This window comes from Acanthisitta chloris, unplaced genomic scaffold (genome assembly GCF_000695815.1).
Source record: "Acanthisitta chloris isolate BGI_N310 unplaced genomic scaffold, ASM69581v1 scaffold18189, whole genome shotgun sequence".
Lineage (NCBI taxonomy): Eukaryota > Metazoa > Chordata > Aves > Passeriformes > Acanthisittidae > Acanthisitta > Acanthisitta chloris.
Genome location: NW_008692161.1, coordinates 1,876 through 28,764, shown reverse-complemented (window position 1 = coordinate 28,764; position 26,889 = coordinate 1,876). Strand labels below are relative to the sequence as shown.

Genomic DNA, 26,889 nt, shown 5'->3' with positions numbered 1-26,889 from the left:
CCTGCCCTTCTCTGCTGGTGGGAAGTGTTCTTGGCAATTAGAACAATTTTCCTATGACTAACAGCTGTTTCCCCATCCTCTTTCCAAAGTCTCCTACATTTTTTGCTTTACCCTTTATCTTCAGCTCCTCTCAGTTGCACTCCCCAGGTGGGCATCAAGCCTTTCTGAGGTTTCTGAAAATTGTTCACGTGGCAGATGCCATCCACTTTCTTTGTGATACTGCATTTTTACATTCTGCTGACACCTGCAAAGCCCAAGATTGGTCTGACAAAACTTTCCCCCAAGGAGAGGTTCTGTAATGTTGGTTCTGAGTGTTATCTGGAGTTGAAAACCACTCACGGAAGCTTAGTGAGAGCTGTGTGTGCTTCTCTTCACCCCTGCTATGGGGATCAGTGGTTTAAGGATTCTATTCTGTTTTACACCAGTGAAAATTGAAAGTAACATCAACTGCAACAAGGCTATGGAGAAGGTAAACAGAAATGCTACAATGGGGTGAAGCTTTTGCAGAGAAGTGAAACGCCGGGTTGCAAATAAGGCAATAGGGTGGCAAAGCCCTATGAGCCCTGTGAACAATTGGTGCTTTCTGTGCTGTGGAACAAAGCAGCTTTACAGAGGGTGTTGCAGTGTACTTTAGATCACTGAACCTGCCTCTGTGGAAATTTCTGTTACAATGCAAATTCAGCCTTGCAGCATGGCTGGTGGGGAGGGTATGAGAGTACTTCTCTATGTGATGATGGTGAATGGGAAGAAACGGCATGTTACAGCTGAAAGAGTCCTTACCCATAACTTTTCTTCTCCACAGGTGCCCCTGGTTGACCAAAGCCATCTCCCCAGCCATCCCAGTGTACAATGGGCTCGTGTTCTTGTTTGTACTGGCAAACTTCAGCATGGCAACTTTCATGGACCCTGGAGTTTTCCCACGAGGTAACAGAGAATGGGACTGTTATGGGGGGGATTTGAAAACCCAAGCCAAAGGAGGTGCCAGGTATCCAAATACACTATTTGCTGACTAATCCCCTTATTTCTGGTAATTTTACTTGTAGAGTTTGTGTACTTATTATACTCAGCTGGCAGTAGAGGTGGGATGGCAGGGAAATGCTGCATACCCTCCGTCTCTCTTCTGAGCTAGGAGGTGTCAGTTGTCCTTGCACTTGCTCAGACTGGCAGTCGAGGGCACAGGGTTGCATAGAATGGTTCTCCTTGAATAGCTCTCCTGAGTGATGTGATTTTGATTGCTATGCCCTGTGTCATGCTGGCACATTGGATTTAAGTCATTGTCTTCGCAATAGGTAGCAGAGCATGGCAGAGGGGAGAGGCTAAACTTTCTGAAACAGTTTCATCAAAGCAGACCTTCCAGGATACCTTAAAAGAAATGCAAAAGCATTGAACACTAAAAAAGATAATGACTAGGGCTTGTCTTAAGAGTGTCTAAGAAAGTATACATTCAGAAAGACATGCCTGCTTGCATTAGGACTGATTCACAGCTGATTAAATAGGGTAAAGATCGCTCAGCTGTTGTAATGGGAGCCACAGTGCAGCTATCTCTTTTAACACATCCTAATGAGAGAATTATCACCTCATTTTATCTGTCTTCCAATAATTATTCACATGCAGTTTGCAGCAGAGACTGCTCTAGGCAGTCTGTCTGAACCGATGGATCTGTGCTGTCTGCAAGCTGTGCTTTCTCACCTCTATTCACCCAATTCAATATCTATTTTGAATTGCTACCTGACAAGAACAAGGTACTTGTCCTGCTGCCTTCCCCGAATAGCAAGTGCCAGGTTTGATCAGGTAACAGGGTCTAATGATGAGCATCTCTCTGCCATTCCTTTCAGCTGATGCTTCTGAATCCCTGATTAAGTGCTGCAGCAATCCAGTTAAGGAAGTAATTGTGTATGAAGGCAAACCAAGGCAATGGCAAGGTGCAGGCACTTGTGCAAGATTAAGTGGCTCAGTGTTTAGGTGCCCAAAAGTGCAAATGCTCGTGAGATTTTCAAAAGAACTCAAGCACATAGAGCCTTTAAGGAGTCTCCGGGACTTTTTAGATTTTTTTATCTCAGGAGAGATAGCAGAGGTTAATTAAACTGCTTTGGATGTGAAGTTGTTGGAAGCACCAGTGCTCTTTGCCTTTGGTAGGGGGAAAGCTGGAATAAAGTTGTTCAATTTTGGAAATCTCAGCCTGAGAATCCAGTATCTTTGTGCAGGGTAGTTCCCCCAGAGCAGAGCCTGCAGCTGGACATCACCATGCCTCAGGAGTGTTCAGTACTGAGTGCACTGTCAGTTCACACCTTCCTTTGCACTCCTCTGACTTCCTTTTGCAAACAAGTTCTTCATTTTGGACTTTGCATTTAAAGAAGAAACACACAAGGAGATCAAACAGAAATTTGCTCATCACTTTCCCTCCCTTCCCATCTCCCTTTACACAAGGGAGTCAGGAGCAAAGCAGGAAGAGGAGGAGTTCCTACAGCTCACCACTTTTGTGTCTCTTTCTCTTCATTTGTGGCTTTGGCCTTATATGTCCATGCTGTGCCTGTGCTTTGTCTGGAAGATAGTGGGAGCAAGGGGAATGGGGAAAGGGTGAGAAAAGGGATGGAATTCATCCTGGAAGAAAGTGATGGAGTAGGAGTTTAGAAGTGTGAAGGTAGCAAACTGATAAGGAAAAAGAAAAGATGGAGAAGACTATAAATACCAGTGCTGGGAGGAAAGAGGAGCAGATGTTATTTCAGATCACAAGTGTGCATGTGAAAAAAGCTATCACCACCCCACGCCACCCGCAGAGCTGCCAGCGCAGGGAGTTCAGAAATTGTAGGAGTGATTTAAAATGAATATACAATTGGTCTATTTGCTTTCTGTTATTGAAATAAGGGTTAGTCTTCTTGGTTTTCAAGCTTCTTAGCACATTTCTGATAGTTAGGAATTTACTTCAAAACCAAAGCAACAAATAAGCAATATAAAGCTGAGATTCTCATGAAATCACATGATTCCTTTAATGAATCCACCAAAAATCCTAAGATGCTGTAAAAATATGAGACTTGGCTGCTCTGTGTCAGTGTATCAGAGTATGAGAATCTGTGTAGTAAGACACATTCATCTGTCAGTGTATTCTTCTGCTCAGGCCACTGAAAACTGGAAATAAACACATTTCTAGCTACGTGGTATGAGCTTAGAGGTTCCCTGGCAGATAGAACTTGGGCTGTGGAGGGGAGTAAAACCAGCTTGTTGAGGAAAGCCTCAATCAGACACCCAGATCCATTACTCTTTTTTTTCCTTTTTTTTTTTAATTTGGTGGCTTTCTGGTATGAATCAGGATTTGCTCTGTGTGAGTAAATTGCCAGTAATATGCCAAAATGAATGAGAAGGAAAGGAAGTATCAAGTCACTGAAGTTGGGGCTGCCCTGACAAGTCTGATTTACAGTCTGGACTGGGACTGGAAGTGTTCATTGCTGGCTAATTATAGATACCAGCTACAAACTGGCTGTCAGTATTTTTGATGTGAATCTGTTTTATACAAATTCTTCAAGTTTGTGTCAATTCTGCAAGAGCAACGCTTTTTGATGTGAATCTGTTTTATACAAACTCTTCAAGTTTGTGTCAATTCTGCAAAAGCAATGTGTTTAAATGCATGTAGGTATATACAATGTACAGACTTTTTGTCTGCGTAGTCAGGCTTTTTACACGTGCTTAAATGGTTTGACTGTTCTCGTGTCGTTTTCTTCTGCCCACATCTATTACCCAGCATGGGCTAGTTTATAATGGTATTGAAGAACCTACAGACTGTATTTATAGAAGTGCCTAAGGGATTTAGAGTCTAGCTCTCTCTAAGAGTCCCACTGACTAGTTATGAAGGAAAATTTTAGGGAATGGTGCCAGTACAGCACTCTGCTTCCACGCACATAAGTTAATCCAGAGAATACTCTTGCAAGATAAATACTGTAGCTGAGCCAGATCCCAAGCTCATTTAAGTGAAGGGAGAAATTCCCTCTGAAGTCAATGGAAATTGGATCATGATAACACATCTAGAGAAGATTTAATATAGAACTGAATGACAGTAATTGATGCCCCACTGGGAAAATATTATCAAATTCCACCTAATTTGGAGCCAGTCAACCAGTGCCAGCTGCACTATAATGTTTAACCAGGTGTTAAATAGATGTGAACTTCTTAGATTTTCTCTGTCAGGAGGAAACAAATAAAGATCACAGGAATCTAGAATAAAAGGTGAACTTTCATGAACGTCATTCTCATATTTTTTCTTTTCTTCCCAATATGTGTTTGTCTGTTATAGACTGGCTTCTATTTTGTGCATTTATTTTTGAATTGACTCTTTTCTTAATCAGGGCAGCACTTAGCTGAGATGATAAAGCATCTGCCCTCTGCATTGTCCCTAATAAGGTGACTGTGATATTGTCATCCTCATCTTACTAATGGCAAAGAGAGGCTAAATGTCTAGCTCAAGGCCACAGAGTGAGAAAAATAGAACACAGGACTTCCTGACTCCCAGTCCTGTGCTGCATTTGTGAGGTGAGAGCTTTCCACTTACATACTGTTCCTAAAGCAAGAGCAGTCTGAGTGTGCAATGGCAAGGTGAGCACAGGGCATGCTGTACAGGAGTAAGCACTGGTGCATGGGCACACAAATTGCTTCAGAATTGTCTGTCTCATCGTGGCCTCATACTCTCTGCAGTATGGTCTTTTGGAATGATAGAGGGTTGTCTGGGTTGATTTTTCAGGTTTGAGCTAGCACAGCCTTCTTCTAATATTTGTAATTTATTTCATTTTATGTGCTGATAAGCTAACACATATGGTGTTGAATTAATCCCAAATGCATGCAACAAAACTTGTCACAAGGGCTTGGGTGGTGTCCCTTCCCTCCTTGACTCTGCTGTGCAGCTCCTCTAACTCATTCAGGTTGTAAGTGCTGGCTGAGATAGGACTCAGATACCTCTCTCTGTCCAGAGACTGGTGAGTAAGGCTGCACAGCACCCCATGGGAGGTGCTGAAATGAGCCCTGATCACTGAAGTGTTCTGCAGCCCAGACAACCTGTTCTGACAGCCCATCACTTCCACCACTCTGTTATTTCGCTGACAAGCCCGAGAGCACGTGCAGTGCCCCTGTATCCAAGATACTGACAGGATCAGCTCTTTTCTCTTTGCTCTCTGTTATTCCCACTAACATTTAGTTTTGCATTGAGCAGCTGATGAAGATGAAGATAAAGACGACGACTTCCGAGCTCCACTCTACAAGAATGTGGAGATTAAAGGAATCCAAGTACGGATGAAATGGTGTGCCACCTGCCACTTCTACCGCCCTCCACGCTGCTCTCACTGCAGCGTCTGCGACAACTGTGTCGAGGTAACCCTTCTCTTGATGATGTGATCTCTTGGCTTTGTCTCAGTGCTGGGGTTGCACACACTGTTGGAAGCATGCAGCTGGGTGCTTCCCCCATGTACTGCAGTTCTTGGAAGTTCACAGCTGGAGCCTTGTTGATGTGCTCCTACTAAGTAGTACCATTCGAAACGTAGCCTAACCCTAACGTAGCCTCATGTAGCCCTCAGTTCTGTCTGTGACATACACAGTAATGCTTGACGTCAGCTTCCTTGCCAGTGATAATGAGAATAAAAATGTGTAATGCTGGCTATGTCTTCCTCGAAATAGCTAAGGGATTGTGAATGTGAAAAAGGGGTAAATGGGAGAGTTGAGGCAGAGTTCAGGGGAGCAGGAAATTCAGGGTGAACCATTGTAGCTTGTCATGTATGAGCTTAGGATTTGGAGCAAATTGGTGTCATATTAGTGGACAAGCAGAGAAGCTAAAATGTTTTGTGAGCTTTAGGAAACCCAAACCTGGAATTCAGTGAGGGGTTCTGCAGTCAATGGAAGGAGCCCATCGAGAGACATCAAGGAGTCATCAAGACCAGGCTAGATGAGGCCTTGTGCAACCTGATCCAGTGAGGAGGTGTCCCTGTCCATGGCAGGGAGGGTTGGGACTAGATGATCTGTAAGGTCCATTCCAACCCTTAAGGGTTCTATGATTCTATGATTTGTTTCAGCACCCTAGCTCAGACCATGAACTCATTCATGTTTCTAATGTGGGTTGCTCTGAATTATGGGAATTTCATGGTTCTTGATACCCTTAGGGTCTTGGTGAGTCACACAGGGTTTTTCAAAAATAACCCCTAAACAGCAAGATGTGCTTTTGGGCTATTAACATCTCCCAAACTTGTAAGTATAGAGTGCTGTATTCACAGCAGTGTATTGCCAGGGGACCCTTTTTATTGCTGAGCTAAAAATTCCACCTCTTAAGGATCATTTCAGCTGCAAGGTTTATTTTTTTTCAATAGAAAGATGAAATCTTTAATATGTCTAAAATATATTCAGCTGTGCCATTAAAATGAAAGGAATTACTAATCAGAAAGGGAAGAAATACCAGAGTCAGCTGGAATGCTGTATACTGCACCTTTGTCCTAATCCTCTTTGCCATAAGCAAGGGAATAGTCCCAGAGAAAGCAGCACAGTTACATGTGAGAGAAAGGCTGCCTGGATTTATCTTGTGTCAGTCATTTTCTCCTTCAGGGCAATATATATCTAAGTTATAATTATCTGGAAGCAGTGCTGTGCCTAGTAGCCATCGATAAATAGGACAAGGCTGTCCTGTTTTGGAAGGCCTTAGAAGGATACGGGATTTAAGAAGATGGAGAGTAAGGAGCTGCCAAGATCCCTGGGTAGAGGGGAACAGCCACAGCTGTTCATAAGTTGCAGCACACAATTTGTCTAGACTGCTGTGAATTGTTGAACAGAAATGGATTTATTTTTTTTTAGAAAACCTGAATCACATATTCTTAGTTTTAAAACATAAATGTTTTCACTGATTCTAGATCCTGAGGATTGTTTAGATGATGGTAAATTCTCAGTTGTCCCATGGAATTCCTTTCTTCCACCTTCCCCAGTGGCTCAGCATAAAATATGATTTCCAGCAAATGAAGTTTCCTCAGAAAAAGATTGCTCAAAACTCACTGGTGTAAACACTTGAAGTTTCATGTTGCCATAAGGTCTCCATGGGAGTCAGTTCTGCAGCAGAAATGAAAATGGCAGAGAATCCAAAAGTAACCTGCATAAAATAGCAGAAGGCAAGGTGACTCTGGATAGCTCTCCAGAAGTTCTATTGATAGTCAGGTCAGTTGAACGTTCCTTACTATTCTAGTGCACAAGTAAGAAACTCTGCTTGTATAATTAAATCCTGACTGCTGTGGAGGAATATAGGCAAAAGGCATTAATGACTTCTGAATCAATAAATCATGGTCTTAAACAGAATGACTTATTGATTCTTGTGATGCTTATTTCCCACCCACCTGCCTATTCTAGAAGGTCTCTGAGACAGTGACAGGAGTGACTCTACTGGCTGTTCCATGTGGGATTCATTCAGGGTTGTGGTTCACATCTTTTCAGTATAAATTCTTTTCCCAAATATAAAACTTCTGAGCTAATTTGGTAAAAAATAACAAACACCAAAAGCTGTCAATGCTTTCAGAAATAAAAAGAGTTAAAAGCTAAAGCCTGCTGATACCAGAGGGACCCAAAAATGAATCTGTGACAAAAGCAGTCAAATTTTTGCTTTCTTTACTGAAGTGTTTGCAGTAGGTACTTATATAGCTTCAAAATCCATAGGTATTTTGGGCTGCAGGCAACCAGATTTGCATAATAGACAGATGTTATGTCAGCATTTCAGATATAGCCTGAAATTATCTTTATTCAATTGCCCCTGTCATTTTCTAATGTGCTTTGAGAAAGCTTAAATCCATTTTCTTGCATTTTGTACATTTTTGGTAAATACACTGTGCAAAACTTAGAAGTACAAAAACCCCTTTGTCATCTCTGAGTAGTGCTTTAAAATAGCATTGCCACAAAACAAAGAATAAACTGTGCCTTTGTTGATGTCATGGGTGTGTAATATCTGTTCTGAAGAACATAGAAGTAAAAAGGGTTTATTTCTTGCACCTGATCTTGTCTTCACATCAAGAATAATCCCATTGAAGACTGGATTTACATGCTTACATGTAAAGGCAGTTGAAAGGTGTCTGTTGCTTGACCTCATTATTAAAGCTCCTGTTGAAAGAGATCTGACTTTGTGAAGGACTTTGGACTTTTGACAGAGATAAGTAGTCAGATTTGGGTCCATAACTGTTCATGAACTTCTGCAGAACTTTGCCTATGTCTGATCCGGCTATTGCTTTTATTTGTAGAACTGCTTGGTAAAAAAGCATCTTTTGTGTTGTTCATTGTTTAAAGTGGATTTATTCAGCTATGTATAAATATTGAAATGTGGAGCAGGGAATGCTGCAGCAGTATGGCATCTTCAAGACATTCTAGGTTTTAATAACTTCATTGTAATTGACTCATGCTAAGGATGATAAAAAATTAGTGCTTCTGCTGCTAGCAGATAAATAGCCTGGCCTTTTCTTCTTATATATCCTCTTCAAACCCTATAAACACTCAAGTACCTCTCCAGCCATGGATAGAGAAATGACTTCAGCCTAAAAAGAGTCTTATAAAGAGAGTCAAGCATTTTGTAAAGCTGCAGAACTAGTCTGATGTAATTTTATATGACAGTGGTTTGCATATATCTCGAAGTCAATGTATTTTCCTTCACTGTTTGGATATTTTTCCCCTATCTCTCCCTTTCTTTACAAGGATTTTGACCATCACTGCCCATGGGTCAACAATTGCATAGGACGGAGGAACTACCGCTATTTTTTTCTCTTCTTGCTGTCCTTAAGTACACACATGGTTGGAGTGTTCACCTTTGGGCTCATCTTCGTACTTAACCATATGGAAAAGCTGGGAGCAGCTCATACTACCATTACGTATCCTTCTTCTTGGTCTTTCAAGACTCAAGGTCACTTTGAGGAAACTGAAAGAACGAGTCTGAATATTTGTCCTCCTGGAACTGGTGGAGATCTACTCCTCTCCTGATCCCCCATGGCTCTTCTGTAAATGCTTAGTGCAGGTTTTCCTCCATACCCATCATTATCTATCAGTTACTCCCAAAACTGTGCTGACCTTTTCGCTATGTCAGTCTTTGTCACAACAACCCAGCAGAAGGATATGCTGCCTCCCCAAATCATACTTACAATCCAGTGTGACTCTAAACTGCTGGGTGCTATTTACTTTATTTCAAACTTTGTTTCTGTGTTTTAAAGCAGAGTTTGCTCTGAAGCAGCCCCCCCTGCATGCTGGTGTAACAGCTCTGAGGGCTGCAACTGCCCCTGATACATTAGTGCAGAACATACTGTACAAGGTGGTTAGAACCAGAGACAATGAGTTCACATTGCTTTCTAACCATCCTGGGTAAGGATCCAGGCTAGGAGCAGGTGGACTTAACTTGGAGATAAAATTTAGTTACACTTTGTTAAAGTGATGGACACTCTACTCCACAGTCATGAAACCCCACCTGGAGTATTGTGCCTAGCTCTGGGACCTCCAGCATAAGGAGGATGTGGATCTGCTGGAGTGAGTCCAGAGGAGGCCACAAAGAGGGTCAGAGGGCTGGAGCACCTTTCCTTTGAAGACAGGCTGAGAGAGTTGGGGGTGTTCAGCCTAGAGGAGACTCCAGAGAGACCTTGGAGCAGCCTTCCAGTACCTGAAGGGGCTACAAAACAGCTGGAGAGGGGCTTTTTACAAGGGCATGGAGTGCTAGGACAGGGGGAATGGCTTCACACTGAAAGAGGGCATGGTTAGCTTAGATGCCAGGAAGAAATTCTGTACTGTGAGTGTGCTGAGGCACTGGCACATTCTGACTAGAGAAATTGTGGATATCCTATCCTTGGAAGTGTTCCAGACCAGGTTGGATGGGGATTTGAGCAATCTGGTTTAGTGGAAGTTGTTGGAACTTGATGATCTTTAAGGTCCCTTCCAATCTAAACCATTCCATGATTTTATGACACCCTTCCTATTTCAAAGATTTTTTTTCCAGCTTTTCCTCTCCCTCGCTTTCATAGCCTCTTTTCCTCTTCATTTATCCCAGTTTCTTTAACTCCTGGATACAGAATGGCTGTGATGTGTGTGGCTGGGCTATTCTTTATTCCAGTCATTGGTCTCACTGGCTTCCACATTGTTCTAGTGGCCCGAGGGCGCACAACGAACGAACAGGTAAGAAGCAATCCTTCCTCTGTGTTTGTGCCTAAGCTGTTGAGTTGAGAAGGAAAGTCAGCTTGGGTAAAGCAGAAATTGATCCAGGTCTTAGCAGTAACACTCTTACTGGAGCTTTTGTGAACGTCGGGGAAGATTGTCTAGTTTTTTATTTTCAGATTTTATTTTTTTTCAATGCACTGCAGGCAAAGATTTCCCCTTTCTAACCACAAAGGATCATCCCAGGCTTATTTATCATTTGAAATCTACTCATGTCCTTGAAATAGGTTTTATGTGGTGAGTACTGTCAACCCCAGAAGTTCAAACTTTATGAGTCAGACTGAACAATCCATGAGATTGAGAGAAAGAAAGAAAGGAAAAGATTAAATCATGCCTTTGCCCTGTCTCCTGGTATTTTGAACTCCTCCAGCAAGCCCACACTGCACATAATAAGGTCTGAGTTAGCTCTTTGTCTCTCTCTTGTTCTCATGGATATGTGCACATGCACTCAGAATTCTATTGGGCCCAGCTTGTTTTTCTTCTCCAAACCAAGTGTCAACATGACATCTCGTGCCAAAAAGCCTGTAAAACTTTAGTTCCCCTGCAGTTACTCAAACATACATATTGCGCAGCCCCTGCGTGGGTGACCCAGCCCCATATGATGTGCACATCAGTACATGGTGTGGGTGATTGAGATCTACCATGGGATGCAGGGCATGCCCCTGCCATTCCTAGGGGCAGTTAGCAGGCTTGGCACAGGGCAGCAGTGTGCCAGCACACAGAGCCTTCAGCCACCTCCCCACGCTGATTAATCATTTGCATTCCAGTGCTTTACCCTCTCCAGCTCCATAGCTCTCCTTACATCTGGGCTTTTTCCCCTTTTTTCCCCCCCATCATATTTCTATTGCCTTGTGGTTTGGGGTTTTTTATATGCATCTTTTTCTGCCCTTGCACCCATGGGTGCTCTCCAGCTCAGGCTGTTCTGGCTCTCCCGTGGGCTGATGGCTTCGTGCTTACATAGCTGTATGGCTGCTGGGCAGGCTGTAAGCGTTGAAGACATCTGTCTGAGGCCAGGCCTTTGTAAACTGAGATGACATTGTCTCCTATCCCGCAAGAGACAATAAAAACTCTTATCCAGAAGAGTGTGGGAGGTTTACATAAGCAAGGAATCTGAAGTCATCCTGAACTGTTGCCTAACATGGCCTTTGAACAAAGCAAGCTTCCATAGCTGTCATCTTCAAATGCTTTTCTCTGTCCTGCTTGGAAATCATCTGCTCTTCATTTTTAAATTGATTTTGGCCAAGTATTCAGTTTGATAGTGCTAACAATAGTAGCATGAAACCCAAGGCATTTTGGTCTCATAGCCCAGATCATGGTTTGCCTTAGGCTTGTCTTTGTGCAGTGATGTAAACTGTCCATGAAAATTTGAGACTGAGGAAGAAGGGAAAATTTACATTTAAAAAAAGTAAAATTTAACTTGTCTGTGGCCACACTAATATTTAGGAAGGTTGAGAGTTTTTCCTTTAACTAGATTGAAATCACTGTTGGAAAATGCATCCTAGCTTGGTTTGTTTTCCTGAGCTGCCAAACCACTTGAGATTGAATTCATCTTCCCATGCTGTTCTGAAAATTAAATATAATCTGGTCTTAATTTCTGTTCAGTCATATGTGCTGCCTATCTGTAACTGCAGGATGGATGTTCCCAGCCTTCAGGTCGCTTGCAAAGGAAGCATATCTAAGTAATTAGAGCATCAGACCAGAAGCAATGGATGGGAGATCTGCTCCTGCTTTGCCACTGTTTTAGAACATTCACTTTTCTCCTGCAGCCTCAGTGCTGATTCTCTTTTCTCACACTGGTGCTTACCTGCTGTCAGCTTTCCAGTTGCAATATGCTTAGCTACACTTGTCTCCTTTCCCCAAGACATTTTATAGGCCAGTGGTACAGACATTTTTGGGCTTTTACTGTAATTTTTTTGTATCTGTTCATTCCAAAGTCTGTAGGTTTTGAGCATTCATAGTAGGCAGACTGTGATTTGCAAGTGCATAGTGGCTGAGTTTAGATGTTTGTGAGTTTTCTGAATGCCTCTGAAATTCTTTTATGGAAGCAAAATAACCCATAACCCTACATCTGCTCATATCCTGGTATTTTTAGTTTCTGAATAGAGAAAATAAATATCCTTCCTCCTGAGACTGCTTTCTATCAGTGGATTTCAAACTGCTTTGGAAACCAAATTGATATAATTAGTACTGTAATCTGTGAGTTCGAGAAATTTTATTTTCATATTGTGTTTGAGAAAATGGGCACAGAGATACAAAGTGCTTTGCCAGCATCTGGCACAAGTCAGCTTAAGCCTAGGATCGAATGCAGATGTGCCAAACATCCCAGGCCCACGTTTTACTCATGAGGTTGCTCTTCCAGCTCTCAGAACTTCCAACATACCTCTCTTGGCCTTTTAAAGAGTTTTATGCTATATCAACAAGGCCAGCATAATACATTGCACAATCATTTAATTGTTGTTATTTTATGTGCAAGTAATTAAAGTATTTCTGGTACTCTGTAAACTTGTTGCTAGATCAGAACTATGAGCTGATTAAAGTGTATTAGTTGCAAACAGCAACAGTAATGCTTTTAATGGCAACCACTATTAATCTCCCTGGCTTTATTAGTATTTATCCCCATATGGTTACTTTCAAGTATCTGCCTGTAGAGTACAAACCCTTTATAATGCTTATGAAGCCTTGAATAGATCCTGCCAGTCTAATGAGGCTTGGCTTTTATTAAACTTGCTCATTTCCAAGCAAACATTGTAATCACCAGGGAGTTCCTGGCACCCTCCTGCATAAGGCAGTAGTTTGTACTGATTGCTGCTAGGGATGGGATCTGATTGAGAGGAAACATTGCTCTCATCCAGCATTGCGAGCCTTGATTTGACATTCCTGTTGGTTTGGAGGGGATTTGCCAAGGCAGAGGAGTGGAAGTGATAGGAATAAAACGGATAAACACAGGATATCTGGCTGAGAGCAGGCACAAATTCAATGCCAGAGCAGCATGGAGAGGTGAACATGGTCATGTTGAAACCCAGTTACACTGAGCACGCTGTCCTTTTGGGAAGGATTTTAGTTGAGTGCCTCCCAGCTAGAAGGAGCTGACAGAGTTGTGTTAGAGCTGGAGAGAGGAAGTGCAGCATTCAAAGTAAAACAGTCTGTTTGGGAAGGGCAGAAAGGTTAGAGCAAGGCAGACTTGTTCTTGGCTTTCTGAGGGTTGCATGATGACTTTTATATAACCAGAGGTTTGAGCGCTGTCCTGAATATGTTTCCAGGTGACAGGTAAATTCCGTGGGGGAGTGAATCCTTTTACCCGAGGATGCTGTGGAAATGTGGAACACGTGCTCTGCAGCCCCTTGGCTCCCAGGTAAGAGAAATGGCCTCAGCTTGGAATGAGGGAGGTAGAGTTGTTGGGACAGGGGAAGAAAATGTGCTTGGTTGGGCTCACAAGCCAAAGACCATTGATGAAATAAGAGGAAAGTAAAGCAAAACACTCCTGAAAGAGCTCTGTGATAGCTGCTCCCTTGTTGCATGGCTGTAACCTGTCCAAACAGTTGCTTTCTTCATGTAATTCACAACCCTTATCCCAAAAATATTTATTTGGAATGAGCATGTCAGATTATGTCAGGAGCTGATACCCTTGTCTTCACCAGCTTGTTTAGCAAGCATATTTCAGTAATAAGGTAAGTTTCCGTATATTGTCATATTCCCCACATGACTTCCTACACAGTCAGTGTCCAGTCTGCTGGAGAAAAGGAAGTAAGCTAAAATCAGCCTTTCTCACTAAGATTTAAATCTAATTTAAGGCTGCTGTGGTTTTCAATCTCACTGGCACTTTCATTATCATAAAACAGATTATCCATGAGGCCTACATCATGGAACTTGGGATTTTATTTATGGCTTTCTATTTTGGGGGAAATGGATTTATCGTTTCACATTTTGAAATCAGGATCTTAATGCAGTAGATCAGATGGAGTATAAATATCCTAGGTGCTGAGCTATCCAGCCTGCGAACAAATTCATAATCTTACTACAAGACTTATTTGAGCCTTTTCAGGATGTTGAGCAATTCCAGACCCTGACTCTGTTATCTGCTGTTTTTCTCCCCTTCACTATGCAACAAATAAGTCCTAAAGGACTGTTGCATGTGTTATACAGTATTTTTACTGTTAAAAGTAAAGACATTGGAGTAGCTGCTTCTCAGACTTACCAAAACATGAAAATCAGGTCAAGATACGTTAAGAGAGCCAGATCCTAGAAGCTGTGAGACACCCCTGTTGAGAGGGGTGTGAGCACTGTCATCATGGTTATTCACAGAGCTGCTGCAAGCAGAATGTTTGTGTTTCCTGAAGAGCTGTTCAGATTGTCCTGTATATTGAGGGTCACTGAGCCATTACCACTAGAATGTCCTGTTCACTCCATGAAACAGAGACAGCTGGTGTGTGTTGATATTTAAGCATTGTACAGCCACTGGCCTATTGCACTTACAGAATTCCATTCCACTGGAAAGAAATTAGATATCTAGTCAGCCATGCTTCCTATAGACCTGTTTGTCTCTTTTACATCCATTTATTTGAACGCTCTAAGCATGCTACAGAAACAAGTCACCATGTGGTAAGTTAGAACTGGCAGCAAGTCATCTTCTCCGTGGTAACTCTCCATGTGCTGGGTCTTATTCCCCCAGTCACCGACTTCCACCACAGGGCAGCTGTCTCATGTTAACTAGGTAAGATCTAGTCAATCACTTCTGTTGGTGGTAGGCCTCTCTTGCTCTCTTCATGCTTTTGTCCATCAGTGCTTCAAAAATTGCTCAAAAATTACTTTTCTTTTAATGCATCCTCTCCGTTCGCTCACTAAAATAACCCCATTGATCCTTATACTGCTGTTTAATTATTACATCCATTGAAACAAATGGAGTTTCCTTACCTAGATTCTGACACATTCTTAAATCATAACCTGGAAGATTTTCTTGTCTCTAAGCCTTGGTCTTACTTTATTGTTTGTTTTAATGATGACTGTTGCACAATTAATCAGATACGTAGTTGAGCCTAAGAAAAAGCAAGCTGTGAGTGTGAAGCCTCCTTTTCTCAGACCCGATTTATCGGAGCGACAGATCACAGTGAAGATCAGTGACAACGGGATCCAAGCCAACCTCAACCGGAGCAAGGTAAGGCAACCTTCAAGCACTGCTTCTGAAGGGCATGGGTTGAGCATAATCAAGCCTGGGAATGAGTCTGTCATTGACAAATCTCTTTGAGGTGATGATGCATTTCTTGGAGGAAGTGATAGAGGTTGAGTCCTTGTTATATATTTCATCCTCTGAAAGCAACCCAGGTTCAGTGCAGCAGCTCTTGGTCCAGGAACAGCCAGTAGGCAGCTGTAGAATGGAATGCCTCTGGGCATCTTTTTGAAAAGGTGGCTGTTCTTTACAATAGTTATTTTCTGTCCTAAAAGTTGCTATCTTTTGGTGTTCATATTAAGTTTAATGGACCCTTGTACCACCAGATCAGCTGTTCTACTTTAGAGAAGGTTCTGAACTTCCAGACTGCAGCAAGGCTTGTGGTCCAGTGAAAGGAATATTGACTCAGAAGCTGAGTTCTCTTCTGAGTTTCTCCTGGCATGAAATATACAGAAGGATTTATTTAGTCCTATAAAAAGCAGTGGTTTTAGAAGAAGCCAACTTGCAAGATTTTTGCGGATAGTTACTTCTTACACTCTTTGGATAGTTCCTTGCAGAGAGCTGCCTGGAAAGTCATTGAAAAATGCTAGAAAACACCATTGTCTTCTACCACATACTAACTAGCATGATGATAATGACACTTAGCATGCCAAGTAGACCAAGATAGTGCATTTAAAATTCTACTGGCTTGGTATGACAATGCTAAGTTCACACCTGACAGTCCTTGTCTGCAGTGGATGCTGAATCCTGTTTGTTTCTACAGTTATAGGTAGTTGTTGTTCTGTGGACCATCCAGCACTCTGGCATGTAATGATTGATTTTTTTTGTTTGTTTGTTCTTTTCAGTCTAAAATTAGCCTGGAAGGTCTGGAGGAAAAAAGCATGGACGTGCAGCCACCTCTCCCACCCAAAGGAGATCCAAGCAAGTACTCTGAGCTAAAAGGGCAGCTGGGCACCAGCGAAGGTACAGTTGCATGATCAGTGTTTTATTTTTATTAATAAGAAAATATTTCAGCCTCTTTAAAAGGCTTCTGGTATTCTTTCAGAACAGTAATGGGATCTGGGTGAAGGCTTTTTTTTACTTATAGAAGTTTCAAGCTAGGGGAATTAGCAGCAGGAAAGGGAAAGAAGAAACAGCTTGAAGTGATTCATTCAAGCCTAGGTTGGATATTTCGTATCAGTTTTGCGGCATTTATAAACTCTTTTAAACACTTTCTTAAATTTTTGATCAATTTTTAAATTAAAAATGTCATTTTGAAGTAAAGAACCAGAAATATTAGCATGAAATGCTTAAGCATTACAAACTGAATTATTTATCAAAATGTGAACTTTAAGCTTTGACACTACTAAAAAAACTCCTCTTTTTTCTTTTTTTTCCCCCCAGACAAAACTAGAAGCTGAATTCAACCCAAATACCTAGTATTTCAAATTAGGCAAAATTGCTACTCACCAAAATATGTCCCCCCACTTAATATATTATATATATATATATATTATACCTTGTTTCCTCTTCTCTTTAGATTGCTGATCTGGCTACTTCTTCCACAGGGGTCCCATTGATTTTGGTGGGTTTCTGCACAGTGCTGCAAGTTTTATTATTCCTAGAACAGATCTGTTTGCAGAGGACCATGGATGGCAAGGAATTAGGAATGATAGCTTTCTGTCCACACACATTTTAATAGAAAGTCCCTTTTTTTTCCCTTTTGCAGAAGGTGGCCTTTCACCAAAACTCATCAGCCCTCCCACTCCTGCCATGTACAAGTACCGACCAGCTTTCAGCAACAATCCCAAAGTCCACTACCACGCTACGGCCGAGCAGGTGAGCAAACCAGAGAGTATCTGCTCCCAGCCAGCACTGGGCCACATGCAGCTGAGGACAAATTCACTGCAGGGCTCTAGTGAATGTCAGAGTGTAAAAGAAAATAACAACACTTGGCACTGTTGTGTGATAGTGTATTGTTTTCACTATGCTCCTTATGAAAACATGTCTGATTTCACAGCTTTCCCCTGCTGAGCTTGACACGTCTGTCCTGCTGCCAGGCATGCGCTGCTGCTGCGCCAGTGTCTCGGCCTGATCCTCAGATGCTGAGAAATGTCACCTCCCATTGGCTTCTCCTGACACAGGTGCCACCTCATATTCCCTTCAGAGGGAGCTGAGCATGCTTAGCACTTCTCTGGATCAGACCCTTTGGCCAACAGTCAGCATGCTCACTGATTCCTTAAGATGTCAGCTTGCAAATCAGAAAGAACTTTGAAAGCATCCCAAGAGATATTTTAGTTAAAATTAATAGCAGATTCTTCATGTTGGACCTTCCTTAGCACCTTCTCAGCACATTTGAGTTGTATGAAAAAAAACCCTTCCTAATACTTGGCACCATTTTCTCCTACCAAGAAAACTGAAGTCCAAACAATTAGCAATTTGGTCTGGTATTTTGACTGTTTTCTCTTTTGCTTAGGAGTTTTGAAACGTATTTCTCATGGATTTATTTCATATATTCCTTGGCCCCCAGGACCTGAGGACAGCAGCTTGAAAATCACTGGTCTAACTTGTATATTTGCAATATGTATCCAAGTCTTTACACAGCAGTGGAGATACCCTAAAAACACACATACCACACACAGTGCAGTTTCCTTAAAATTAATTTCATCAGGTCTTCCAGTGTCATCCTTGGAATAACAAGAAGGGGCTGATAGGAAGGAGTACTATGAATGAAGTAAGGAAAGGAAAATATGGTGGAGAAATATATTTGACTGCAGCAACACTGTAGTAAGAAAGAATGTTCCTTAAATGGTGAAGAAAGCTTTTTGGAAATCCTTCTGATTTTGCAAAGGAAGATGGTGATAGATGGTGGAATTCAGCTACCACAGAGTTTGGGTTTTAGTCTTACTGCAGTAACAGTAAATCTTGTCCTCTGGATTTGTCCAATTAATGAAGAAAAGATTGGCTTATGAAAGGGAATGCAAAACCAACAGTGTGTTCACTGCATCCAAAAAGTTTAATATCCTATCATTTTTACTTTATTACATGAAAAATAGCTTGACATCCAATTCAAAATATTCTCTTTACAAGCATCATGTAGCAATTCTGAGCTGTGTAAGCCACAGTATTGTGAGTCATGACGCCAAAAGTCAGAGAGCCAAGGATGGCAGGCTTGTTTTATTCATTCAGTACACAGCCAGAAATGCAGTAAGGAGACAGGAGAGGTTCTGATTAGGCCAGGAGACCAGGCAGTGCTATGAAATGATAACGGGGTACAGCACCTTCACGCTGAGGGTTGCTGTTTCAACCCTAGCCTAAAATAATGCTGTTACTATAGGCTGACTGGTGTGCATGCAACCAGCTCTGGGGGCTTGTTCAATTTTATAGTAGTCACAACTCTCTGGTAGTCAAGTGGGAATGTCATGAAATGGAGTTCCCTTGTCAGGCTGGTCGGATGTCACGTATTTGCTGGGCATAAGGTGCAGAGAGAAAGAGACTGGCCCATGTGAGGAATGCTGTGGTGTCTCTTCTGTGTCAGTTCTTCAGCCTGTCAGTGTAATTCTGCTTTTGAGCAGTGAAAGCTGTTAGGAAAGAAGGATAGGGACACAAGGATAAGTAGCACAAATATACTTATAAGCTACGTCATTGCTCTCTCATCCTCCTTTACAGGCTGTCACTTGGTCTTCTTTTTCCAGAGAAGGCCAAATTTAGCACCATGCTCTAGAAGAGAGTGAGCTGTTTTGCATATTTCTCTATGGTCTAGCTCAAAGAAAAAAAAAAACTTATAAAAAGATCACAATAAAACAGATTTTTGTCATTCAGGGTTTTTAAAAATAATTATCCTTTAAAAGAAATTAGATAACGAACAAACTGTGTCAACTGCATTTCTGATGTGACTGGTAATACTTAAGTGTTTGCAGAGCCAGCGTAGCCAATTTATTGTGCATTATGGCAAACTTTTCCTTAAAAATAATGGCAGAAGTTATTTGCTCAGCACAGAATGGCACTGTAAGTGAACAGAACTGAAAGCAATTTTCATAGAGCAAAACAAAGTAAAGTCCTATCTGTTTCCAATGCACATAAATAAATTATGGCCTATGTTTCCTTCTCTGATGTGGCCACTTTCTCGACACAGGCAATAAAAAAGAGAAAATTGCTTCATTTTGTTGTCTAAATGGTGGGAAGGAGCCTCTGTGCTTTAATTAAGCTTAGGTGCCTAACTTTGTAGACCTATGACCAGAAATTCAGAGTTACTGAATATTCATAGCACAGAGCAAAGTGGCTAAGTGTGTGCTGGTCCCCAGCGTGTTGAAATGAAGCCGAAGGTATTTCTGTCTCAGCACACAAACCCAGACATCCCTCAGCTCAAGAGCTATTTGTAGAAAACCTGAAGTGCAGTGCTTTTTCCAAGGGCAGTATTATCAGATTACAATCTGATTTACCTTGACTGAGACTTGAGTCTCAGTTTAGGTCTCTCCTTCTGTGTTTTCCGTGTCCAGGTATTAACTTACCTATTACTGTCGATATTATTTAGCACTTACTATGAATAACTCCTCCTTGCTTCTCCGGTGCTGATCCGTATGCTGAACAAGAGTTAGGAGATTCCTTGTAATGAACCTGTGTCATAGCTAGGCTGAGAATCTGAGAGAAGACCTCCAGCTCTGTTCTTGCCATGCACTCACCGTGGAGAGCAAACCTGTACTTATGTTATTGGCTTCTGTTTCTCATATTCACCTCTGTTTTAGATCACCATGCAGGAGGGACACAGTCAAGGGGCTCTGATAGAAGAGGATGGCAGGAGCCTTGATTACCAGTCTGAACCCAGCTTGGACATCCCCAGCTACCGGAAGAGCTCCCTCCACAAGACCTATCAGTCTTCCCCACTCCAGATAGATTCCTTTGCCATCAATTCACGATCCCTGAGCCTGAAATCTGCTGGCAGGAGAGGGACAGACAAAGTGCCCCTTCATCCAATAAAGTCTGAAGGGGCAGCTTCCACCCCTTACAAAAGCATCTTTTCTCCCAATTCCCTGTCAAACAGAAATGGGAGTCTTTCATATGACAGTTTGCTAAACCCCATGTCTCCCTCGGGGAGGAAGTGCATGGCCCATTCTGCAGTCAGCTCTGTTGGGTACCACTCCCCGTATTTATCAGCCAAAATGTGCCATCTACGTGGGAGTGAGCTGCAGCGCCAGCCGCCGCAGAGCTTCAGCCCGGTGCTGGGGGGTCCTGCTCCACACCAACGGGACCCCTCCCCAGTCCGCTATGATAACCTTTCCAAGACAATTATGGCATCCATCCAGGAAAGGAAAGAGATGGAAGAGAGGGAGAAGCTCCTCCACTCGCATCCTGATTCGGTGTTTGCAGACTCGGGTGTCTATGACACTCCCAGCTCCTACAGCCTTCAGCAAGTCAGCACACTCTCGGAAGACCCACGCAGCATGGCCATGAGATATGGATCCAGAGACAATCTGATGGCTGCTACCAGTTTTAGCACAAGGAACCCTATACTGCAGTCCTCAGTGTCTTCACTCTCAAGTGCAATGACAAGAGCACCAAGGACTTCCACAACCTCTCTGCAAGCTGATTTAGCCAATAACAATGTGCAGTCCCATCAGGCACTACAGGGCAGGGTGAGCAATGGCTCCTACAAATCCCCAGGCCACCAGGTCCCGTCGTCCCCCACAGGGATGCCTAGGTCACCCTCGTACGGAGGCCCAAAGGCTGTCTCCTTTGTAAACACTGTGGAAATTACAGAGGTGCAATCAGTGGGAGCACAGAGGTATGTATTGCTTTAGGGGCTGCTTAGCCATGGGAATCTGCTTGCAAGCAAGTCCAGAGCACTTTGCTGGAGGCACAACCCCGATGACATGTTTTCTGTAGGCCATGAGGGTGGGAGGTTTGTGGGTGCTCTTCAGTTCAGTGACACCCCAATAGCAACCTCATAATGACAAAATGTTTGCACATTTGCGGTAGCTTGAACTGCAGGTGGTCAATTAAGTTGTAAAAGTCATAGTGATTTAGTTTTCTTCCTAACCCTAACCCTAACCCTCACCCTGACCTGCATAATTATTTGCAAGACACGAGGCAGGTTATCCCTCCCCTTATGCACAAAAGGGTGGAGCTGTTTTAGTTTGCAGCCTCAAGGGAGGCTGGACCCAGACATTGCTTGGATTCAGAGACAAAGTTGGGATCCTACCATGTGCAAGCATGTCCTGCGCTGAAGGAAACAGGCTGAGACCAGTCCTGGGGACAGTGCTTGGCATAAAGAGCTGTGTATTTAGCTGTGTTGAGTGTCCCATAGTACAAAACTGCTGATAAAAGTACAAACCATCATGAGATTACCTCAGAACCTTGCTGCATCCTTCCTTTCTGTGAGAAGGCATGGGTAGAGGCAGGATCTGCTGTGCTGAGAACCTGAGTAAATGGTATCTGAGCAAGATCCTCAGCTGCAGCTTCTGCATGTGCTTCTTCTTCTTTCCTTCTGGAGTATATAGGGTGGCAAAGGCTGAAGAGAGATACACGATCCCACCCAGGATGCAGTGTTTCAGCCTAGCTGTGGCCTGGAGGGCTCATCAGAAATATCTAGGTTTGCTATGTATCTGGCACTTTATGCACTTTGCTCTCCTCTGGTTAATATCCCAGGTTTCTCTCTCCAGTGTTATCCAACATTTTGGGGAAAGTTGCTGAAATGTAGGACAACCATTATTGTAGGTCTCCTGAAGTGAAGTGCCAGCAAGTTTTACCTCAATGTTTTCAAGTGAATTATAGTCATTTAGCTTATTTGTCTAAAGATTATTAGGAAGATCTAACTTTCAGGAGGTAAACAGCCATTTTCCCCCCTTCCTGTGTGTTAAAAAATGGGTCTAATTCAGTGAAAGAAGACCTGGAGACTTTTTTTTCCCTCTCTGCCCTGTTTGAGACTCGATGTGTCAGCTGCTGCTGTAGGAAAGATGCTAATATGAAAAGCTGTTTGCCTTTTCTTAGTCTCTAGTTCTTGGGTATGCTGTCAGCCTGTTGCAGCTTTTATGTCATGCTTGTTTAAAAGGTAGAGCCTGTAAATTCACTTCAGTCCAGCTCTTTGAGGACATGAAAAATACTGTATCTGGCAAAAGTGGTCTAGCTATTAAAATAGCTACAGGTCCCATCAGGTGTTACAGAAGGTGGCAGACATATGATACTATTGCAGGGCATTTTTTTTCTGAAGTTCCTAAAGTCAAGTACCTAGATCAATAAACAAATAGCTTCATAAACTGGTGAAGTAAACCTTCCACAAGCATTCAGTGCTTTGTAAACCTAGCATGTCTCCTCTGGCAGTAACACTGCAAATTACTTTCTTTTCTCCCCTTTCCCCTAACACTCCCCAGCTCCTTTGTGCCCTATTTCAGGAGTCAGACTGTTCTTCAGAAGAAGTTCAGCACTAAATTAGGGCTTTGATAATACTTTGGTGAGGCAAATGTAGAATTTTGTTCCTGCATATTTCAGCTGTTTGGAGATGTGTTTTATGAAGCCACACAATTATTTTTTAGACACGTGTGTTTTGCTGCTTCAGATCCCACAGCTCCATTCTCTGGTGCATGCACAGCTTAACTGCACAGGAGAAGTTGATCTGGTGTGAGCTGATGGACCTACTGCTCCAGCTCCAGGACACAGCTGTCAGACCAGGTTGCCACATAAAAAGTGGCCAAAAAACCCAGAAAAATCCCACACCCTTTGGCATTTAGAAAAGGTCGGAGTGGTCTGAAATAGCTCAGGCTGCCTCGGTTTGCAGGCAGACAGGAAGGTACGTCAGCCCCAGCCACTGCTGTTGGTGTGGGCCAGGCTCACACGTGCCCCAGGCTGAGTGCTCTGTGCAGGAGTGAGAACACAGCAGCCCCTGGTCACACTGACACTTCCACAACATGCACCACTCCTTTCATAGGCTTTTATCTAATTACTTTGTGAGTCTTGGGGAAGAGACACGTTGTGCTTTAGTGTGTAGTGGCCTAGATTTAAAAGATCTTTTGAGGAAAGCCTGTGGTCCATGCTCCCTGCAGTAAGTACCTCATAAGAAAGGAAATTATTTTAAAGAGTCCATCTGGAATATGGTCTTTAATTACAGATATCCTAGAGTGCTTCCTGATGTGATTCAGTTGGTGTCTTCTGTCATAGCGAATCTTACCCTCCACCTCTCTTACATGTTTCAGAGATGAGCAACATACTTTTGTGTAACTGGATATTAAACTGGGAAAGGTTTTTTCTAAGTATTTTGTTTCTGATTGTAAGACACAGTTTGGCACAGTTACACCCTCCTGCATGCTACAAATGCTTATGCAATTAGTTTGGATCAACAAAGCATTTAAGCAAGTAATTAAATGAACAAATATTACTGGGGTCTGATCCACTGACCTAATGGCCAAATGGATTGTCTCATTTCAATGGCTTTTCATCAAGTGGATTGGCTTCAACCAGGCTTGAATACTTTGCAGTATGGGGCTCAGGGTAACAGGGGTAGTTGTTTGCCATGAATGAAGCTGTTCTGCTATCACACTTTGTCACTAACATTGCATCTCTTGCTCTTTCTTTTGATGCAGGGATGACATGCAGTTGAAGACACCTCACAGTAAAATAAATGGACAGCCAAAAGGAATAACCAGGCTGGGTTCCACATCGAGTTCCCAGGGGACGCCTGTCAGCCCTGCTAGACACTCAAATGTTAAGAAGGTGTCCGGAGTTGGTGGAACAACCTATGAAATTTCAGTGTAAAATAAAATTAATTAGAAACAAAGAGCCATCCACTCAGCCAGCCATGAAGCTAGGAGCACTGTGAAGACTCAAATAACAACAAAGAAGGAGCAGCAGCAGCCGGCCACTCTCCTTTACTTGTTTTGGGTTTGTTCTGTTTTCATCTTTCTCTCTTGGCCAAAAACCAGCTGCAGCCTTATTCTTGAGGGAATAAAGTTGTACAGTCTATCAGACTCTTCCTGAACCAACAGGAGGGAACTGGCTATGACCTAACACCACAACCACAGAGCGGATTTCTGTCATGCAAGAGAACGCTAAAGCCATTGTGCGTGTGTCTGTCCAGCAAATCTGTTGTGTACCAGTTGTGCTGTGAAAAAGTGCAGTCAGTCTGGGATCGTTCAGTTTTTCCCATGCCCCTTCCCAGTTCCTCTGGCCAGCAGTGTGTCCGGCAGGAGCCAGAGGCCCAACTGCTGTTTCCCTGCCGATGTGCAGAGCAGGTTTCCTGCGCTGGGCAGGCTGCCTGCATGAGAACCGCTCCGCGGCCCCGCAGTGCTGCAGGTCAGGTTCCTCCTCCTGGGGAGGAACGAGGCAAGGGCACTCGGGCTGCCAACACCATGTCGTTTTTTAAAGCCTCCCTGGTCCCGGATGGGAGCAGGAGAAAGGATAGCAACAGCTTCTCACTGTCTGCCATTCGCCTCCCTGTGTGTGAATTGTGTGTGTGTGCGCGTTTGTCTCTTGTGGAAAAGGACCACAACACCAGTGAGGATCTCCCACTCTGACCTCTTGCTCCCTCTGGGTTTTAAAGGCTCCTCTGACTCGGAAACCAAACCAAGCAGATAAGAAAGGAAATGTTTGGATGGGAACATATTTTAAACAGCTGACAGCTGCTTTCCCTTGCACCCTCCTTATTACCTGTTGGATTTAGGCAATAACATGGTTTACTGCCTTGCCTGGTGCCATCTGTGTAATCCTGCAGCAAGGTTATCATGAGCTGTTGAATTTACAGTGTGTGTAACTGAGCCAAGCATACATCTAAAGGATATAAATTTTCTGTCTGCCTAATTACTAGCACATTCCCTCTGGTCTTCAATACTGTTAGACAAAGGATTTTCCATTTGGGTTTTTTTCCCCTGGGGAGCAACTTTTTAAAATTATACCAATCAAACCTATTTAAAATTCTGAGGTTTCCTTTTCCTGTCTCCAGAAAACTACATTTACTTTGTTGGATTTAAAGACAACTTTACTATAAAAAACAAGGAAGGGGCACATTACTTTTGTCACAAATATGAGGACTCTGGCAAAGCAAATTTTGGGACAAATGGATTTTTTTCCCTCTATTCCTTATCTCCTCTTCCTTCCCATTCGGTTACCACATCTGAATTCAAAAGTACTGAGACCTGGACCAATGCTAACTGGCCAGATCATGTGTGCAATTAAGAATATCCTGAGCGACTGTTGCCAAAGTCACTAAAAATGATTATTTATCACTGAGCCAGTCAGCGTATGAAACCTCGACATCCCACCTGGTTCTCCTGGTGAATAGTTTTGACTAGAGAGCTAAATCCATCAGTTTTCAGGATATTTGTTTCAAGGGGTTGAATCCTTTTCAGTCCTTAACTGTAATGGAGAGCTCTCAAGGTATATGGTAGATATTCAGAATGTGTTGATAACATCTTACTTGTTTTCATGTATGTTGAGATTAATTATTCCAGAAGGCAAATATTGACCTCAGTTTTGCCTGGTATTTTGATTTGATGAATCTTGACATCTGCTGCAATACATGGTTATTATGTCCCTTGTGTATTACATTATTTTTTGGAGACAAAGGTTGAAGAGAACATAAGAAAGTTAATCATCTCTCTGTGTAATGCTCTATGTTGCCTGAAGGGAGAAACCTGGAAAGCAATGAATCTGCAATAGGCAAAAGTTCTGAGAGAGTGAAGTAGAAAGCAGTGTGCATTGTATTGCCTTGATCATGTTTTAAATGCCTACAGTGGGGACATTGCAGAGCAGAGGAGCAATAGCCTTTCTATACAGATTTGCTCACTGGCATGTAGAGTATTGTAGCTAGTTGGAGGCAACCGTGGTACCAGAAAGATGCTGGCAAACTGGATCAGGTACAGAATGAGCAATATATATAAAAGAACTGGACAGGCTGGCTAAGGAGAAGATTTAAAGGGCTAAAACATGCCACAGGCTAAGCAATGAAGTGGAAATTGAGTATCATAGTTTTAAAAATACATTATTTAAAAGATGTAAAACCAAAGGTAAATCTAAGGGTTGTCACTGGTAACCAATGGTCTGCATTTAGAAGGGGGCAGAAAAGATGGAGGGGAAGGGGCAGTGGAATAGTCTTCCAGAGCAGAGTTTTGGAGATGAGTTATTTAGGACAGTCAAACTGTATTTGAACAAGTCATTAAAAAAACTTCTGTAAGAGGTGAGCCTGCAGGGACAAGGGGCTAGACCAGATGGCCTTACAGATTTCTTCCATCTTTAACTGTTATTAGTCTGCAGTCTACCCCGATGTTAACTCCTCGGGAAGATGCAGTACCTCCTTAAGGACTGGAATTCACTCTGGTGCATAGAGTATCACAAGCATTACTTGTTTTTAAAGTATCATGTGTGCCATATGTAAGCCCCGAAAAAGAGGGGACATGAGACACATGGAATTTGGGCTAGGGAGCCAGACAAGGGCACATTTTATCATGTATCTTTGAATATGTACATGAAATTCATGCAAGCAAGGCTGAAAATTTGCACCAATGTAATATTTGAGATTTGCATCCCAGTGATGCTCCACTTTGATCGTTCTTTCTCCTGCATTTATTAACTAAAAAGCT

At 42.6% G+C, this 26,889-nt stretch overlaps 1 protein-coding gene across 2 annotated transcripts; it reads left to right on the top strand.

Annotated features, from left to right (window-relative positions):
* Positions 1–740: 740 nt before the first annotated feature.
* On the top strand, positions 741–24,878 carry ZDHHC8 (zinc finger, DHHC-type containing 8). 2 transcript variants are annotated; one of them, XM_009082555.1, is made up of 11 exons: positions 806–924; positions 5,195–5,352; positions 8,686–8,858; positions 10,041–10,143; positions 13,443–13,534; positions 14,852–14,893; positions 15,202–15,334; positions 16,192–16,309; positions 17,055–17,164; positions 20,071–21,107; positions 23,899–24,878. In XM_009082555.1, the coding sequence occupies exons 1-11, from the start codon at positions 888–890 to the stop codon at positions 24,068–24,070; spliced, it is 2,175 nt and encodes a 724-aa protein (XP_009080803.1). In that variant the 5' UTR covers positions 806–887; the 3' UTR covers positions 24,071–24,878. The 2 variants fall into 2 exon arrangements, with proteins under 2 accessions (XP_009080802.1, XP_009080803.1); XM_009082554.1 differs by lacking the exon at positions 14,852–14,893 and having other exon boundaries at positions 741–924; positions 23,899–24,070.
* Positions 24,879–26,889: the final 2,011 nt, after the last annotated feature.

Coding starts and splice junctions, on each gene's coding strand:
- ZDHHC8 (XM_009082554.1), top strand. CDS start 741: ATGGGAAGAAACGGCATGTTACAGCTGAAAGAGTCCTTACCCATAACT. Junction 10,144..13,442: donor GGCGCACAACGAACGAACAG/GTAAGAAGCAAT, acceptor ATATGTTTCCAG/GTGACAGGTAAATTCCGTGG. Junction 16,310..17,054: donor GCAGCTGGGCACCAGCGAAG/GTACAGTTGCAT, acceptor TCCCTTTTGCAG/AAGGTGGCCTTTCACCAAAA.